This window comes from Fusarium redolens (assembly GCF_020744475.1).
Source record: "Fusarium redolens strain MPI-CAGE-AT-0023 chromosome Unknown BKA55scaffold_1, whole genome shotgun sequence".
Lineage (NCBI taxonomy): Eukaryota > Fungi > Ascomycota > Sordariomycetes > Hypocreales > Nectriaceae > Fusarium > Fusarium redolens.
In genome coordinates, this window is record NW_025763664.1 from 1,167,880 (window position 1) to 1,185,865 (window position 17,986).

At 48.7% G+C, this 17,986-nt stretch overlaps 7 protein-coding genes across 7 annotated transcripts; 4 read left to right on the forward strand and 3 right to left on the reverse strand.

Annotated features, from left to right (window-relative positions):
- Positions 1-336: 336 nt before the first annotated feature.
- Positions 337-1,051, forward strand: BKA55DRAFT_682440 (uncharacterized protein; the record flags this gene model as incomplete). The annotated part of the gene is made up of 2 exons (XM_046198342.1): positions 337-475; positions 525-1,051. The coding sequence occupies 2 exons, from the start codon at positions 337-339 to the stop codon at positions 1,049-1,051; spliced, it is 666 nt and encodes a 221-aa protein (XP_046056118.1).
- Positions 1,052-1,694: 643 nt separating this feature from the next.
- BKA55DRAFT_682441 (kinase-like domain-containing protein) lies at positions 1,695-3,569 on the reverse strand (the record flags this gene model as incomplete). The annotated part of the gene is made up of 1 exon (XM_046198343.1): positions 1,695-3,569. The coding sequence occupies one exon, from the start codon at positions 3,567-3,569 to the stop codon at positions 1,695-1,697; it is 1,875 nt and encodes a 624-aa protein (XP_046056119.1).
- A 2,426-nt stretch (positions 3,570-5,995) lies between these two features.
- Positions 5,996-7,201, forward strand: BKA55DRAFT_588100 (uncharacterized protein; the record flags this gene model as incomplete). The annotated part of the gene is made up of 1 exon (XM_046194749.1): positions 5,996-7,201. The coding sequence occupies one exon, from the start codon at positions 5,996-5,998 to the stop codon at positions 7,199-7,201; it is 1,206 nt and encodes a 401-aa protein (XP_046056120.1).
- A 1,404-nt stretch (positions 7,202-8,605) lies between these two features.
- BKA55DRAFT_532007 (Alpha/Beta hydrolase protein) lies at positions 8,606-10,643 on the forward strand (the record flags this gene model as incomplete). The annotated part of the gene is made up of 3 exons (XM_046189280.1): positions 8,606-8,713; positions 8,762-9,498; positions 9,545-10,643. 3 exons carry the CDS (start codon positions 8,606-8,608, stop codon positions 10,641-10,643), a joined length of 1,944 nt encoding a protein of 647 aa, XP_046056121.1.
- Positions 10,644-10,737: 94 nt separating this feature from the next.
- BKA55DRAFT_6567 (class II aldolase/adducin N-terminal) lies at positions 10,738-12,039 on the reverse strand. Its single transcript, XM_046197463.1, has 3 exons — positions 11,536-12,039; positions 10,972-11,488; positions 10,738-10,916 (listed from the first exon to the last, which is right to left on the reverse strand). The coding sequence occupies exons 1-3, from the start codon at positions 11,955-11,957 to the stop codon at positions 10,833-10,835; spliced, it is 1,023 nt and encodes a 340-aa protein (XP_046056122.1). The 5' UTR covers positions 11,958-12,039; the 3' UTR covers positions 10,738-10,832.
- Positions 12,040-12,403: 364 nt separating this feature from the next.
- On the reverse strand, positions 12,404-13,499 carry BKA55DRAFT_682445 (uncharacterized protein; the record flags this gene model as incomplete). Its single annotated transcript, XM_046198344.1, has 2 exons — positions 12,404-13,219; positions 13,320-13,499. 2 exons carry the CDS (start codon positions 13,497-13,499, stop codon positions 12,404-12,406), a joined length of 996 nt encoding a protein of 331 aa, XP_046056123.1.
- Positions 13,500-15,334: 1,835 nt separating this feature from the next.
- Positions 15,335-17,425, forward strand: BKA55DRAFT_588103 (uncharacterized protein; the record flags this gene model as incomplete). The annotated part of the gene is made up of 1 exon (XM_046194750.1): positions 15,335-17,425. The coding sequence occupies one exon, from the start codon at positions 15,335-15,337 to the stop codon at positions 17,423-17,425; it is 2,091 nt and encodes a 696-aa protein (XP_046056124.1).
- Positions 17,426-17,986: the final 561 nt, after the last annotated feature.

Genomic DNA, 17,986 nt, shown 5'->3' on the forward strand with positions numbered 1-17,986 from the left:
GACCGGCCACCTGCAGCCCCAACATTCACACCAACCCCCGAGTGTCCGGGAAAGACACCGGTTTCTTCAACGGTAAAGCTGCCAGTGACACAGCAGTGGCTATCACGCGAAGTCAGCCACAACCCTGCGAAACTGACTCACGCTAGGTCGATAATTGCTTGGTCGAGAGCAGCTTTCAGATGTAGAGAGCTAGAGCTCAGTTGCATGAGCTGGACCCTGGAATGACTGAGGTGCTGCTTTGTGCATATAAAGACAGCTGAAGCGCCTGCTGTGCTTCCATTTGTTGTTACTCACCCTCTCCTCCACCGTAACACACTTGCCAACTCAACAATCAAGATGCTGGCCTTCAAGACTCTTCTCGGCCTGGCTACTGTTCAGGCTGTCTCTGCCCATTTCGGTCTCGTCTTCCCTCCTTGGCGAGCGGACACCCTCAGTGAGGCGAACGAGGAGCGCTACAACCAGTGGGAGCAACCTTGTAAGACAAATTCATGTCCTGCAATCTCGTACTCTGCTAACAAAAAAAGGCGCTGGTGTTGACTTCAACAAGAAGAACCTCACCGACTGGCCCCTCGACGGTGGCGCTCTCACCCTTGATCTTCACCACGAGTGGACCTACATCTTTGTCAACCTTGGTCTCGGCGAGAACTCCACCAACTTCAACATCTCCCTCACCCCCGAGTTCCTCAACGCTACCAACCCAGGTACTCTCTTCATCGACAAGCTTGAGCTTCCCTCAGACGTCAAGCCCAAGGACGGAGATATCGCTAGTATCCAGGTTGTCACTGTTGGTGACACTGGCAATGCCCTGTACAACTGTGCGGACATCCGCTTCAAGGAGAATGCCAAAGGACCTAGCAACAAAACCGGAGATGTGGACTACGTCAAGATCAAGCAGCAGAATGGCAATGGAACTGAGGAAGAGAGTTCTTCCAACTCCACATCTTCTGGAGACAGCAAGGACAACGCTGCGGGCACCATGGGCGTAAATACGATAGTTATGACTTCTGTCGTGGGTCTTGCTGCCGCTTTTGTGATGGGTTTGGGCCTATAGATGGATGACCTTATGATGAGACACGGGTATTTTAAGGTGTAATCAGTAGTCATGATAGAACATGTACGGCCTTTCAAAACTAATGATTTTATACATGTGGAACAAATATGCCATTGACGTGCCAACCTGCAACTTCAACAGTGAAAATCGACAATTACGGTCTGAATCTAGCTATACATATACAGACCGAAGCTGATATGTATACAGCTAGGTTTAGGCAGCGACTGACGCAGCCAAATCACATATAATTTTGGTTAATGAAGTCACAGGCTGGCTACTAGGAGCCTTTTATTGTTGAGATCCATTGGGACTCCAGAGATGCTTCCAGACCCCTATTTGATTACTTGCATGATTAAAGAAAATGAAAAAGAGCATGTAATTGGTATAGTATATGGAAACGAAAATTGCAGTAAAACGTAAGGAATAATAACAGGGTATATCCAATCTGGGTTGTTAGCTTGGTCAAATCAGGGGCGTTGCTTGTTTACTCACCATCCCACTCATATAAATTCAGCATGTAACGCTAAAACACCAAACTCCAGTCCTGAAATCAGAAAACAAAAGACAGGTAATGACTAATTGATTATTCTTGTGAGATCCTCTCACATATGGTTGATGACAGTTGGGACTCCTTACACGGACTTCATTCCACAGGGGCAGCAACCTGTTCGACAGCCAATTCTTGTACCACTTTGGCCATAGTGATACGCTGGTTGGGGTTAGGGTATAGCATCTCCATAACGATCCGCTCGAGTCGGTCCTTGGGATTTAGACTCTTTCTCGCATCGAAGATCTCGGCAAGCCAATCTCGCATCTGCTTCATGGCGGGCTGACCATTTCCATACTGCTTGTGCGGCATGTTGGGACTGTTCACCCCAGCGATCAGCCAATAAAGGGGTCGCGGGTGTCGTCGATGAGCACGAGAGTCAGGGTATGTGATTTTGCGCAACACGTAGAGCATAGTGACACCGAGAGCCCAGACGTCAGAAGCAGGTCCGCGCTGTTTTCGCCCAATGAATTCCGGAGGAACGTAGTACGGTGTTCCGCCAACGGTCGGCGAATTAGTAGCAGTGGCCGGTGTAGAAAGGCCAAAATCACAAAGGACCGCACCTCTCTCTGGCGAGTAGAGAATGTTGGCGGGCTTAATATCGTTGTGCACCAGCTTGCGACCGTGGATGTAGTTGAGGGCGCCGGCGATGTCTCCCAAGATCCTGGCCGCGTCGTTTCTGTCGCCAATGAACTCGTCGTTGGCATTGTTCCTCCATCGAGGCATGGAAGTCAAATCTTTTGCATCGATGTGCTCCATATACAGGGAAAGGAAACGGGCATCACCACCATAGTAGCGAACAATTGACTTATGCTGCAGGTCTTCCTGACCCCTGCACTCACGAAGCCACATGTCAGCTTGACGGATGACAGTCCGCTCGTGGACGAGCGCCTTGTCATTGGGGTTAGCAACGCGCGTCTTGAGTACCTTGACAGTAACGATGTTGTTTGGTACGTGGGAGTGTGATGCTGTGTACACGGCAGACAAGGAAGTTGAAGCAATTGGTTCTCGCTTTGTAAGTTCATATTCGTCGACTTCACAGACACCTGAGATTGCAACAGTTTCACCCTTTTCGGCGTCCAGCAAAGGGTGGCCATTCACCGAGGAGAGCTCCTTGCCCTCGCGACCATTTGGAAGAGAGAATACCAAGGGATCCGCGGAAGGCCTGAGGAACATAACAACACCGTCATCACCGGGTGTGTTCGGGTCTGAGACACGACGTTTCACTCTCTTCTCGTCATACTCCGGAGAAAGGGCCCGCTTGCCGCTCGAGTTCACGGTGGGGGTGCTTGACTCTGAGGGAACATCCTCGATAATAGTCTGTTGCAGTGGTTGATACAGTGTCACCGGGCGCTTTTCAAGGACTCGGAAGTCGAGGACTTCCATGTCTCGAAGCGTAATGCGCCATGTTCCAGGCCTCAAAGCCTTAGCTGACCCGGGGTTGACGACATGCGAAGGACTGTAAGGGCTCGACGGCGGCGTCGGCGACACTCCTGACAGAGAAATTGGTAGGTCTGACCGGTTCAAGAAGATGACTTTGTCACTAGCGGGATCGTAGTATAGCTCGCACCACAAAGGGGGCCTTGGGTAGTCATCTTGAGTCTCACCGGGGATACGGACGGTGAATTTGATATCCTTGGAGGTCTGAGTCACAGCGAGAACTTTGTGCTCAGGCTGCTCTGGTGAAGCAACTTCAGCACGGAGAGCGAGCCACTGTAAACTTTCACTACCAGGGCTCACAGACCGCGACTTGGGGAAGTTGGCTAGGGGACGAAATAGAATGCGGATGCCTTGTCTGTGGTGGTGATCCTCGACGTGGAGCTCGTCTAACGAAACAAGCGAAGAGCTAGTAGTAGGGACTGGTTCTTCAACACCAATCCCCTTGAAGCGGGCATCAATTTCGGACTGAGAAAATGGCTCGGTGCGCTCTTCTGAGACAACCTCAGAGAGCCCGAGCCTAGGTTCTGCCATAAGTTTGGCTATCTCTGCTTCGTACGTGAAGTTGGTAAGCAACCAAGCCGTAAAGCGGTGGGTGGACCAGGCAGAACCAGGCGAGAGTTTACCTCAGATGCTAACCAACCAAACGCAAACGAATGGATGGCAGGCTGAACAAAATATCTATAATAATTGATAGAGTTTGTGTGATTGCTACGTAGAAAAGCAATCCGTGCGGTGTTGCGTTGCGTAGCGAGATACGATTGATGTTGCGCCAGGCTGAAAAGTGTAATGTAGTGTGAATGAATATGAATGTATGAGTAATATGAGGGGCTGACTGTAAATGATTCCAGGCAGGTTACTCTGTGCTGCGCTTGTGAGGCGATGCACTCCAAGAATGTACAGTACGACACAAGGCGAACCGAGACGGGGAGAGAGTGGGAGTGGAAGGGTTTAATAGGAGCTGGGGAAGTGGGTTGTGGCTAGGTATTATTAGATGCAGCAATAACACCTTAGCTTGTATGGATGGGACGGTAATGTAATGGAGGAGATGCAGGAACAGAAACAAAAGCCAAGATTAGTAGTAGATTTGGCCCTCTACGAGCCCTGTTTTAAGAGGATGGACAGGGCATATCAGAAGGACAGGACACGATGGGTGTGTTCTTCTGGGAGGGTTGAAAAGACAGCTTTCAGCCCAGGTCAGGACAGGTTCAAGACAGGCCTGCTGATAGCGTATAGTCTCGTCTCAGACTCCACGAGGAACAAGACTGAATCGGGGTCGAGTCATACAGCGATTTAGTTATTCGCTGCCTGAGGGCTGAGGGGATGATCCAAAAACGGAGAACGAGGAATTATTCTACTCAAGAAAGGATAGAAAGAAGCGGGAGCGGGCGGGACGAGACGGTACGAAGCGAATGCCACTGAGCACTGGCACTGTCCTGACCGTCCTATTCTGCGCTTACGCTTGTTGGCTTGGGAGGGAGCTTTTGGAGTGTGGAGTGTAGGACTGGATTAATAACGGGTAGGGCTGGGCTTGACAAGGCAGACTTGACTTGATGGTTGAGGACACAATCCACTGCCACACTGTGTGCCACAACGCAACGCTTTGTGGCTGTGCAAAGTCATCTCACCTAAGATTTGATTTCCTGGGAAATGGAGATAATTACCCCGACGGCCAGATGATATTATCCATAACTAGGAGATGTCCTCACAGATCTCTGGTCATTATGAGACCCAATAGTTCGTACAGATGACAAGAAGGATGATGGATAATTCACTCGAATTAATTGTCGATGAGCCCTTTGGCTGCACGCTGCCAACCAAAAGGCGAACATAGAACCATCTGGCATCTTACCTGGCTCAGCGGATCTTACTATGACGACACTGAAGCTGATATAAAGGAGACCAATTTCAGCATGACAGAATAATCATCGAGATTTGGGGAGAAGCAAGCTATATAAAGCAGACGATAGACTTTACGAGACAACGTGAGTCTGTCACGATATTAGGCACCAAAGACATTTTTGCAGAGGTCAGTTGTTGTCTCATAATGAGTTTCGGTGAGTGATCATGATTTGAGACTAAAATGGAAGTTGCCTCTGATGACAGTCCTCGTGACATGGCTTAGCTTAGTCGAGGAGAGTTTACGTGGCCAATAGCTCGACAGTCATCAATGCCAGTCATTAGTGAAAAACTACACTGTAAAATTGTAAAAGGGTTTGTGAGTTTGTAGGTAACATTGTAATCTCATGAACATTCTTGTGCCTGGTGTTTTGTGTTTGTGTGAATTCTCAATGATGGAATCGATTGGAAGCGGCCGGCGTCGGAACTGCCCAAACAAAATCTGCCGCAATTGCACGAAAGAAGCATCAAAGGGTGGGCTGCAAATGGCCCCCAATGGACGCCACCATGCAACTAGTTTTGCCTAGTTCAAGAGATTGCATGAGGTGGCTCCACTTACCGTCGAGAAAAGATCATCATTGGACGCTAATTATGCAGGCGCGTCTCGTGTCTCCGTCTTCGAAGGGATGACAACCAATCGTAGCCCTTAGCTGTGTTTGCCTCAGGCATCTCAGGCTGTACTCATGGGCTTTGGGTTGCTGGGGGCCAAGCGCACCCTGAGATATGGGTATGGCTCTTGCCCCCAAGAACCTGCCGAATTCTGTTTCTCGTCACGCCCGCCTCCAAAACACCCACGATCATCACCCATAACCAAAAACCAAACCGCCCAGAGTCCCAGAAGAGTCCAACAACACGCTTCTTTCACTTCAGTTCAGAGTAGTCTTCATTTTTGACTTCTGAGCACCTTTGAGGATTTTGACGCCATGGCTATGAAATAGATTCTGCAGCTCCCACGAGCTCTCGACCCACGGATACCTGGACACTCTAACTGGACACTCTCTTCTATACCACAACCATTCCACCACTATAATTTATCTACTTCTACCGACTGTGACCTCGACATGGACGATCCGGGCTGGTCATGGCCGGCCTGGAAATTCGGCATGAAGAGGGATGACCTCTTTCATACACTCCACGAAAAATACAACACCTTTACCTTTAACCTCCAAGACCCCGAAGCCTTTCATCACGACGTTTACGAAATTTCCCGCGATGCCGATACCATCGACGATTTCCACCGCTTGCTGGATGAGCGAAAACAACAGCGGATTCACGAACTCCATGAGTCTCTCGAATCTCTCGCTGTTGAGATCATCGCCAACCCCAAGTTGATGGATTCTGAACATTGGCAGTACGCCCTTCAACTCTTCCGGACCAAGTCTTTCGACTCGATCGTCCGTTATTTTGCAAGCTACCTACCCGAACAATATCTTGATCACAACGATCGTGATCATGATGCTATTTCTATTGCTTCCTTGTCCTCCTTCTCTGAGACCAACAGCGTCAAGACTGAGAGCACCACGGCCAGCAGCGTCGATGATGCCTCAAGTTTCTTTGACGATGAACCTATCTTGACAAAGGGCCCCCTCTCGATTCATACGGACATTCGATCATCGTCTGTCGTTCAAGCGCCCCCCTCGCCCCCCCATTCCGAGGCAGCGCACGGCGATGAGTCTTCTGTTTCCTCTCCTACTTCCATGAAGCCGCACGAATACTCCACCCCCCCTTCACGTTCCATGTCGTTTTCTGGTTCCGAGACAGCACCTGCTATCTCTGACTTGACCAGATCACTCGTTCACGACGAAGATGAGACCTCGCAGTTCGATGACGGTGACTTTGCTGTCGCCTCGGATTCTGATTGCGCAGAGAGCCAGTCGTCACTGGACGTAATGGATGATGGGGAACAATCTAATGACAAGTATGAGGATGATCTAGAGGAGGAGGACGATTTTCCTACTACTCAATTTCCTGAAGATGCTAGCGACGGTTGCGATTTCTATGACGATACCCCAAATTTCGATGACACCCCAACTCCCCGACAGGAGTCTATCGCGCCCTGCTACATTGAGTACAAGTCCGTTGCGGCATGGAGAATACCTTCTCCTCGTCGTTCACCTTCCCCCTCGCCACGAAGCCACCACCCCTACCGCCGAGAAGGCTCAAGTCTGAAGGACATCCGCCGAAGTCCTGAGGAGTCCCTGAGCAAGATTCAGAAACCGATGCATGAGCAAAGGAAAAGGCCGACGTTTAGGAAACGGCTTGATTAGCGTTCGGGGAGGCAGGGTGCTTTGTATATATTTGACGCAAGCGATAGATACTTGTATCTGATGACTTTAATCCTTTCTTAATCACTTCTCTCCACAGTCGCTCGCGACATGGTCACTCTTATACATTGCCTTGATAAAGAGGCTCTGGTGGTCATTTTCAAGTGAAAATGCCCTGCTTTTAGAACATCCAAGTGAGTACGTTCCTGCGCCTGATGTACCTGCAGCATTTGACGTGACCGTTTTACCCGTATCACAACACGTGGGTCATGTGGCTTTGGTGTTGACATGCGACGGCGCAACCATCACGAGGCACAGACTTTTTGAAGAGTGATCTATTCTACCACGTGGGCTAATGACGTACATGCAAACTTCTTTTCGATGGAATCGTCGACCATTGTTGATCGGGATCGAAGCGTACCTGCATGCTGTTCCTGGCGGCCGGCTGTCAGGGACGCCACGGAAAGTTTGCTGTAACGACGTGGTGAGCTGTGAGGGTGTATGATAGAGAACTATGTTACCAGGAGGTGTGGTATCTCATGATTGTCGAATTGCTGTTGCATCAAGGAGTTTGGGGTGTTGCTTTTATGTTATCTCATGTTATTCTCGAGTGTAAGTTTATGAATCATGATGCTTATTAGAAGCGGTGTAATACATGTTGTCGGACGTATTTATGAGCTCAATATGAGCGCCTTGGAATGATGTAATAGAATAATACATGAAATGGCTCCATACGAAATGAACTCCCTCTCGCAGATATGTCTCCTGGTGACATTGCCCAGCGTGGGTGGGTGTGAATGGTTAATGTTCTTATCAAGATACTGCAATAATTTCTTTTACGGTCTCATTCATGTCAGGGGTCCTTATATAACAATAAAAAGTCTGTCTAGATCTTGAGGGCCATCTCAAAATCATCTCATTAACGGTGCTGTTTTATATGGTTTCGGAACTGATGGTGAGAAATCGCACTTGTGGTAATGAGTTGGATATGCTTACATGAGCGGCGACCTGAGTACAAGCAATACATATTCTAAAAGCAATCTACCTCTACCTATCAGATAATGAATCAAAGTGCATTAGAACCTGCTGGTATAAGGTGTTACATGACATATTTGGTGCTGTTCATCAAGGTGGGTGGTGTGCGATGCTTCTCACCTTCAGACTGATTATGACGCATAATCGCGCTGTCTCTCAGCGACTTCCCAATCACCGTATTATGTGTCTCATTAAATGACTGAATGAGCTATTATGTGTCTCATTAAATGATTAAATGAGCTATTTATTTATAACAAAATTTCTTTATGAAGATAAGGTAGATACCTGGTTGGGCTGAGACTGCTGCAGATGCATCTTACACTTGTCTCTCACCCCGCATTTTGCAACCAAACTTGAACTTCAACAACCATCATGTCCACCACCACCAAGAAGACTGCCCAATATGGGGACTGGGAATCACCAATATCAGTAGACTCTATTGTATCTAAGACTAGAAGACTTGCCTCACCTAGAGCCAATGTAAGCTTTCTGACACTTGATGATCTGAGCAGCCGTTGACATATGCAGCCCAAATCTGGCAGAGCTTTCTACACGGAAAGTCGTGAAGACGGAAGTACTACGATTGTCGAGATCCTCAAAGACAGCATCAAAGATATTCTTGCATCTGAATACAGTGCCAAGAATAGCGTGTATGAGTATGGCGGTTCAACATACGCCGTTCTCCCGGATGATCGTATCATCTTCTCCAACAAGGGCGATACAGTTCATATCCTAAACCCAGACGACAAGGAAATTTCCAAACTGACGGGTCATCCAAACCTGAGATACTCAAACTTTGAAGCAAATTTGACGTCGCCTTGGGTTCTGGCGAACCAGGAAGACCATGAACATGACACTCCTGATGGAGTTCGCAACTACATTGTGGCAATTAACACTGAAACAGCACAGGTGAAGCGAATACTTGATACTGCTGACTTCTACTACGAACCATCTTTCAGCCCGGATGGTTCAAAACTTACGTGGCTGGAGTGGAATCACCCTGAGCTGCCCTTTGATTCTGCGAGGCTGTATACTGCAACATGGAACGATGGCTCTATCTCAGATATTCGTCTTATTGCGGGAAAGGATCGTGAGGGTGTTGCAGAGCCTAGATGGGGCCCCGATGGATCTCTATTCTTTGGTAAGGAGGTCGGAGAATACCGTCGCTTGTTCCGAATACTCCCTGAGAGCGATGAGCATGTTGAGATCAAAGTCAATGGCATCGTCAATGCGGAGTTTGGAGGACTTCGATGGTTCCAGGGAAGGTAAGAGCTCTGAAGTCGTTTCGAAACCGTTTCTGAATGATCTTAGCCACACTTATGCACCCTTGTCTGATCGACATCTCGTTGCCTCTCCGTTTATTCTTGGAAGATCCAGAGTGATTCTCATCGACTTAGATTCGGGCTCTTGGAAGGACATTGGAGACTCCCGACGACTTGCCGAAGTTCAGCTGGATGCGGTCGCTCGTCTGAGTGATACTTCAGTTCTCATTGTTGGGTCTGGAGAGACTAATGCTAAAGCACTGTATCGAATTGATATCGAGGGCTCAAGCCAGATCACACAAGTACGAGGGTCTACAGACGATGGACTTCCTAGAGAATACTGCTCTAAGCCTATCTTGAAGACAATTCGCTCAAAGGGCAAACCTGAAAGAGAGTTGTATGGATTCCTATGGCTCCCGCACAATCCTGACTTCCAGGCTCCGGAAGGAGATCTACCTTCTCTGATCATGACAAGTCATGGAGGGCCAACATCTTACACCGGTCCTGGTCTTGACCCAAGAACACAATATTTCACTTCGAGAGGATATGCAGTTCTTGCTTTCAACTACAAAGGCTCATGCGCTCATGGGCGTGAATATCGTGAAGCTCTCTGGGGAAACTGGGGCTTAGTGGACTCAGACGATGCCGCTGAATTCGCAGATAATTTGACGTCCAAGGGAGTGGTGAAGTCCGGTGGAGTAGGAATCACTGGTGTAAGCGCAGGAGGATACAACACCCTTCGAAGCTTAACCCGTCACCCGAGTACATTCGCTGGCGGTGTGTGCCTCTCCGGTGTAAGCGACATCAAACGCTTGGATGATTCAACCCACAAACTGGAATCAGACTACACGGATCACCTAGTGTTGCAGAAAGGGGTAGACAAGAGCGAAAAGGACAGAATCTGCCGTGAGAGAAGCCCCTTATTCGAAGCTCATAAGATCACAGCCCCATTGTTGCTCTTGCACGGAGGTAGCGACAAGATCACGCCGCTGGATCAGGCACAGGAGATGGCCAATGCTATTAGGACGGCAGGGGGCGAGGTTGAGCTTATCGTTGTACCCGAAGAAGGTCACGGATTTGGACAGCCGAAGAACGTGAGGCTGTGGCTTGAGGAGGAAGAGAAGTGGTGGAGAAAGACGTTGCTGTAGGATGCGATGGATGCTCGGGAGAACTGAAAAGGGGCATTTTTAACGTAAAGAAGGCTGGCCATAGGGTCGAATAACCCAACGAGAACCACATAACAATCGCGTTTTACGAGCTTGAAGACTAGGGATTCTGAAATGACCATTCATGCTAACGCTTCTCATTTTAAAGCACCATCACCTGGGTATCCCATCTTAGTTAACACCCGATTTTAGCTTACCATTAGACTTCCAAACCTCGTATTCGAAATCAGGCTGGAACTCAGTATACAACGCCTCCTATTCACCATGTTAGTCAAATGTTCGTGATTCCATCCATAGAAAGACAACTCACAGGGTCAGCATTGTATCGATAAGTGTACTCAGCCTCTTCATCACCAATAATCTGCCTCGGCAGTCCAGTACTTTCCACCAAGAGCTGTATCTCACACGTCCTCTCCATAAGCGAGAACAAGTACGCCGCTTCATCAACTGTTTTACCCGCCGTCAACAACCCATGGTTCTGCAGAATGACCGATCGATTCTTCGGACCGAGTGCTTTGGCAATACGAGCACCTTCATCGTCCTCAAAGACAACACCTCCAAAATTGGAGTACACGCTGTGGTCGTTGTAGAAGATGCAAGCATCTTGACTGATCATCTCGAGGGGCTTTCCAAATGTCGACCATGCCTTTCCATACTTGGAGTGAGCGTGGCATGCAGCGTCTACATCTGGTCTGGCTTTATGAATAGCGGCGTGGATTGTAAAACCAGCTGCGTTAACGGCGACTCGGTTACCGCCGATAACTTGACCGTCTTCGTTGATGTGAACCATATGGCCTGCCTCAAGCATTCCGAAGTGAACACCCATACTGATCTTGTTAACATTAAACCCACCCAAGAGTAAAATAGGACTCACGGGTTAATCCAAAAGGTATTAGGATCAACAGGATCTCTCACACTGATATGTCCCGCAGCACCCTCAGTGAATCCCATACGGGCAAACACGCGAAAGGCACCGGCCATGTGCTCCAATTGCCATTGTCGCTTTTGATATGGGTCCTCGATCTTGGGAATTCCGGGATATGGGATACCGCCTGTTGCAACGGCTGCAAAGTTCTGGTTGACTGGCTCCTCGGGCGTTGGAGCCGAAGCTTCGGTGCTTGTTGCGAAGGATGCCGATCGAAGACAAGGCTGGACTTTTGAATAAGGGTTGGTTGTGAGTTTCTGCGAGGGGAGGATAATACGGAATCTAGAGGCTGAGCTGCCGAATGACAGAGCGGGTTGCCTCGAGATGACTCGCTGCAAGGGCGCTGTACGGAAAGACTTTGATGAGAGCATTATGTTGGTTTGTGCTTGATGAGTAGTCACAATGAAGTCGATGACTTGATTATGTGAGTTAGAGGACTGCCATGTCTGACAGACTGTCAGTTATTCACTCGGTCTTCATTTATATGAGCCGGCCGGCCAAGTGAACCGGCTCTCTCCCGGTCCCGCAAGTCAGTGAATCAACAATCAATCAACTTCCCCGCCTCAAGATAGTCCAAGCTAAAGCAGCACCTAACGGCAGTTGTATGTTTATGCGAATTATCCAACCATTGCTAAGGTATTTCAGTGGACCTTATTATCTGCCGGGTGCATTTCATATGACAAATGCGGGTGTTGTCATTTGAGTCAAGATGTTGAGCTTCAAACATCAAATTCAGAAAACCAAACGCTCTTACCGGAGCAATCTATCATCGCCAATTATCAAGTATAGTACATTCCCGCTTCATATCATCGACGCTCTAATCTGTGTATTTTCCTCCATCTGTACCATTTGGCTTGGACCTCTCAAGGCGACCAAGACTCTGTCCGTCCATCCAGCCCTTTGGCCTTCTGCTCAACTTCCACCTCACAGCCATGCACAACGCTCCAAAGGTCTTAATGCCAAAAGCAACCCAGAGTAAGATCTCAGAGGCCAAGCGTCGTCTTCCGTGCATGCTGATACCATCTGGCAACCGCTCCTCGAAATATCCCAGGTAACGAACAAAGAAAACTGAGTTAAGACATGTGTGACTGGCAGCGATGCCGAAGTAAGCGGCCGAAATGGCCCAGTAGGTGAGACGGACCTTGTCCCATACGTAGTCGTCGAATTGCTCGATTTCCTCTTTACTCCCTTTGGGAAGAGGACACCATCGCTTGCCTATGATGCAGCGACACTTCATCCAGTGAGGTCTGTTGGGAATGACCCACTCTCGGAGGATATCCATGATACTGAACACAAGAGCGACATAGATGTTGACCCAGACGATCCAGCTACGGATTGGAAGTCCACCACTGGCCATGTAGCTTCGCCAGGCTTCAAAGAAGATGTTGCCACATGGGTCTTCATATGGGCCCGGTTTGGGGCAATTGAAGGTGTCTTCTGGTAGTCGAAGTTCAGTGGCGATCTGATTAAGATCATTGACGATATTTGAGTGATATCGTAGTCCTGAGGACGTGATTCCAACTTTTGGAAGACCCTTGGGGGCTGTGGGATGTTCCCATCCAAAGGAACTGGCGTACCAGTTTAGCTGCACCAAGAAACGAGAGGTATCATTATTGGGAATTATGCCCTCAAACTGATGATTTGTTAGTCGGAAGGTCCGGAAAAATGAATTTGTATCTCAAAGTCTTGAACTGTCAAGAATATGAAAAAGCAGTAATTATGGGCGAACTTACAGAGACCAGAGCTAATGGCTTCCATAGAAGATGATCAGGATCACCACGAATAATGGTGGTACCAGCAATTAACACAATGGACGCCAAAATGACTGAAATGACACTACCAATCACACCCAAAATAAGAAGAGCATCAGAAATGTTCTTCCTCGTAGGTTTGGTAAGATATTTGAGCATCATGTTGATGATGCAAGTGAGCCGATGCCCAGCCCAAGGCAGAAATTGATGCTGGCGATGACGTTATTGAGGAAATAAGAAGAAGTGCCGGGTTTAGGCTGTGAGGAATAAAAGAGAGAAATAAATGAGTGCGAGAATAAGAACGTGTAAGTAAAGGTAGTTGATGACTCTATAGCGAAAGTGCCCCTATTGAACGATGGATTGGAATGGATGGGCTCAGCCTCGTTTTCTCATCACGCACGATACGAGAAGAGAATCAATAACAACGCGGGGGGCTTGAGGCGAGTCGCCGAACTAGGTCTAGTCTTTATCTGAAGACGCCCGACATTCAGGGGTGCTTTAGGGGAAACTACAGCACGTGAGGCCTAAATCTTTTTATCTACACCCATATTCTTACAATCAACGCACTGATTCACTGATCAAAGAAAGCAGAGGCTTGTGATATATGGATCTATCATTAGAGATTAATGATGATGTTCTAGAAAGAAATCCTCAACCTCGGCAGTCCTAAAATAGATCCCTCGCTAGCAATAAATAGTTCTATCGATGGGTATTAATATTTGGCGGCCTCAGTTCTCGACCCATGATAAATATCAATGGATCCATCTGCCAATTTCCATTCCTTCATGAACCATCTCGCATCGGATGTTTAATATTACCCGTTAACTACCCCTTGCGTAACGCCCGAGTCCGAAGCATCCGTTGCACACTCTTTTGAGTCTTTGACTAACAGAATGTGACATCGGGCGCTAAGGTAGCTTTGACAACTGTCCTGTCTTACAGAATGCAATGTAATGCAATGGAAGTCAGTGATAGGCGCCCGGAAATAAGTCACCAATAACCCCTGCAGTATGTCTCTCTTCATCTGTTCTCTGTTCATGACGATCTTTTTGCTTCTCTCGGGGAGTTTTTATCAGATCTCACCACTATTGGCTGCTCTCATATTTCTTGAATTCTGAAACCATGGTGATGGGAAATACTGGAGCTGTGCCGTATGTGAAATAAGGCTAGGCGAGGAAAGGATACAACGTCCATGGCAAATTCCGAGAAACGGACGAAGCAGCAAGGATTACACTTAAGTCCGCGTATAGCTTCGACTTCCCGAGGGTCCTCAAACAATGCCTTCAAGCATGTCAGCTTTTGGCAACAGGCATTGTCTCTTGTGATACAACTCTCCTGATTCCTCACAACGCTGTAATGGTCAATGGATATCAATTCACTCAGGCGATAGTCATGTTATCACCTCAGTTGTCAGTGTTCGAATCAGCTGTTTCTCATAAGGTTGACAACTGCCGAAGACCGTGTTGGCTTCATCAGATAAGACAAAGGACCAAGCCCTTTCATATCCGAAGTTTCACCAGCCTCATGAGACACGAGACCTGACAAGGATTCATAAGCAGCTTTCTTCCCAAATTCAGCAAGTTTAGGCAAGTTTTCCTCGACACTAGTTTCTTCACCAGGGGTTTGAAACACAAAGTCTGTGCTTGATCATGACCCCTCAATCAGTGCCTGTTTGGTGTTCCACCATCCATGAGCGGTCATCATACGGGCAAATAGTTCTGGAGTTTTTCCACCGCTCTCAGCTCGTCTTGAAGATGTTTAGCTTGGTTCATTGCGCTGGGGAAGAGGACATGGGTTTGGCTTATAAGAGATGCTGCTCTCCAGGTTGGATGGAAGAAGGAGACGATAGCTTCACTCGCTGCTGGCTTGGATAATTGACCTGGGGTCTCTACATTCTTTTGTTCTATTCATTCATTACCATTCTCACTACATACGTTCTTTTCGTGCACTATTCCAACCGAATACATTCATTCCCGGACATCTAAGCCAACATCACAATGTCTCGTCTTCTCACTTTCGCTGCCGGCCTGGCGCTGGCTGCTGCCCAACTCACCTCCTCCTCGCTCGAGAACCACGTCGATACCCTCACCTTGGGTGCCTCTTTCAACCCCGTCAAGGAAGCTTACTGGACTGGCCTTCCTCACCATCGCCGAACTCCCTTTGCTGTCTCTCCTGACGGAAAGACTGCCTTCCTGGCCTACCTCGACGCCAGTGGTACTGGTGTTCACATCCAGGGCGTTAACCCCAAGACCTTTGCTGCTGTTGGAACTCCTGTTACCGTCAAGAATGGTAAGGAGGCCGGTGGTCTCGTTGCCCACAACGACGGTTTCGCTCTCCTGACCAACGAGGTCGTCTCTGGAGAGTCTAAGGATCCTCTCCCTGTGATCTACAAGTACACCAATGGCAAGCAGGCTTTCCGAACTCTCCTTGGTGGCTCTGGCTTCTCAGGAAACGCTCTTGCTTCCCCTGACATCAATGGTGATCTTGTCTTCTCTGAGAAAGCCGGCTACTATGCCGCCTACATCGTGGTCACTTCCTACAGTGGCGATGCTTCCGGTCACTTTGGAGATGCCATCCGTTACATCACCCCTGAGGGTAAGGTCGAGGAGATCCAGGGTGCCTCTTCTTCATGGGGCTGCTCCCACAACACCGGTATCGCCTTCGAAGCTGCTGATGAGCCCCCTTTCGCATCCCTTTGCTCTGAAGATCAGGGTGCTATCTGGTTGAACACCGAGACTCAGGGCATGAGCAACAACGGTGTCAAGGTCTCCAACGAGCATGTCATCAACGGTGCTAGCAACGAGCCCATGGGTGGAATGAGTGGTTCTTACAGCTCTCTCGCTCGCTTCATTGGTGCTGACTCTTACATCTTCTCCTGGGTTTCTCGTGGTGCCATCGACCTTACTCTCAACGACTGGATGGGCGAGGGGTACACACACGCTGAGAACCGTACCAACAACCGCAACGTGGCTATTGCTCTGTTCTCAGACAAGAAGACCCTCGTTGGCGAGCAGGCTTCCTCTAAGGTTGGTGCCAAGGATGGTGACAGCCAAGTCAACTGGGTGACTGATGGTGCCAACGACTGCTCCAACGCTCACGTTGCTACCTTCGATGCATCCACTGCTCTTGTCACATGGGAGGAGATCTCCAACCCCGTTTGCGAGTTCGAGGCTATGGGTTGCAAGGGCAAGTTTGCCGGCACCAAGTTCCAGGCTGTCGACAGCAAGGGCAAGAAGCTTGGCTCTGCTATCACCTCTGAGGATACTTACGTCGCTGGTGACATGGTCACTATGTCCGATGGCCGTATCTGCTGGCCTTATGTCAACATGGCTTGGTCTCTCAGTGGTCCTACCCAGGCTGCTGATGTCAAGAAGATCTCTTTCGCTTGTATCTCCAACGGTAGCGGCTCTGGATCCGGCTCTGGATCTACTACCAAGGCTTCTACTGCTGTTGCTCAACCTGTTGCTACCAAGGCTCCCAATGCCGGTGCTGCCAAGCCTTCCACTGCCGAGTCTGCTGCCGGTGCTGAGATTTCCTCTGTAGAGTCTGACGTCCCTAAGGGTGCGCCTCGTCCCTCTTTCGCTACGGTCCCTGACTCTGTGACTGATGTTCTCTCCGCACCAACTAAGGCCACCTCATCTGCCGCTGCCGAAAAGCCTTCCTCAGTCGTGATCAAGCCTTCTCCTCCTGCGGACGGTGACGACGAGGACAACGAACCTGCTACCACCCAAGCTCCTACCAAGGCCGTTCCTACCGAGTCCAAGCCCACCGACAGTGAGGACGACTGTGATGGTCAAGAGTCCGGTAATGCCCCCGTTGCTACCCAGGCCCCAACTGAGAGCGATGCCCCTGTTGAGACTATTCCTACCTACGCCGATGGTGAAGATGACTGTAACGAGGAAGCGTCTGGTAACTCTCCTGTTACCACTCAGGCTCCTACCAAGGGTAACAAGCCTTCTGGCCGCCGCACTCGCACTCGAACCCGCACTCACACTCGTCATCCTGGCTCCCCCTTTTCCAAGGAGTGTGTGGCTAAGACCGTCACTCAGACTGTCTATGTTACTGCTACTGCGGCCCCTAAATACTAGTGGCTGGTTCAATTAGCATGAGCAGAAAACATGGAATCGCCTGTATACTTGGCGATTGTTGGATTCTTTCTTGTATATAGTAGTTTACCTTTAACAGCCCGTGTCTGATATACAAGAAACGCTATGGAGGCTTTGTTTATACTTCACATGAATACTTGTACTTGTAAGGCACGATGCTGCTCGAAATCTGGAGTATGAAGAGAAAAGAAGAGTTGTTTAAGACGTTACTTGTTGCCCATGGATGTAAAAAAGACTATCTCTGACTATCTCGAAGTGTATGACTTTGCGGATCTAACATTGAATGACCTTGCTCCCAAAGCCCGGAAACTTCCACATTGCACTCACCAAAACGAGTTGATGTGTTTTAACTTTGGTCTAATCAATGACTCTCGGTGATGCCGTCATTGTCTTACACGGTATTTCATAACTATCGACGCTGCAAAGTCGACTTATGAAAATAGTAGAAAGAACTCGACTAAAATTCACATCTCGCGTAAATAATATCGGCAATTGACTAATATGGATCTTTGGCGTCTCATCCGCTGTTGAAATCCACTGTTA

What these genes read in the sequence shown, in the direction of transcription:
- BKA55DRAFT_6567 (XM_046197463.1), bottom strand. Translation starts at nt 11,957, where the DNA reads ATGCTCTCATCAAAGTCTTTCCGTACAGCGCCCTTGCAGCGAGTCATC. An exon ending in AATACCTTTTGGATTAACCC is followed by an intron (nt 11,489 to 11,535) that starts GTGAGTCCTATT and finishes TAACAAGATCAG; the next exon opens with TATGGGTGTTCACTTCGGAA. An exon ending in ATCGATACAATGCTGACCCT is followed by an intron (nt 10,917 to 10,971) that starts GTGAGTTGTCTT and finishes CATGGTGAATAG; the next exon opens with GAGGCGTTGTATACTGAGTT.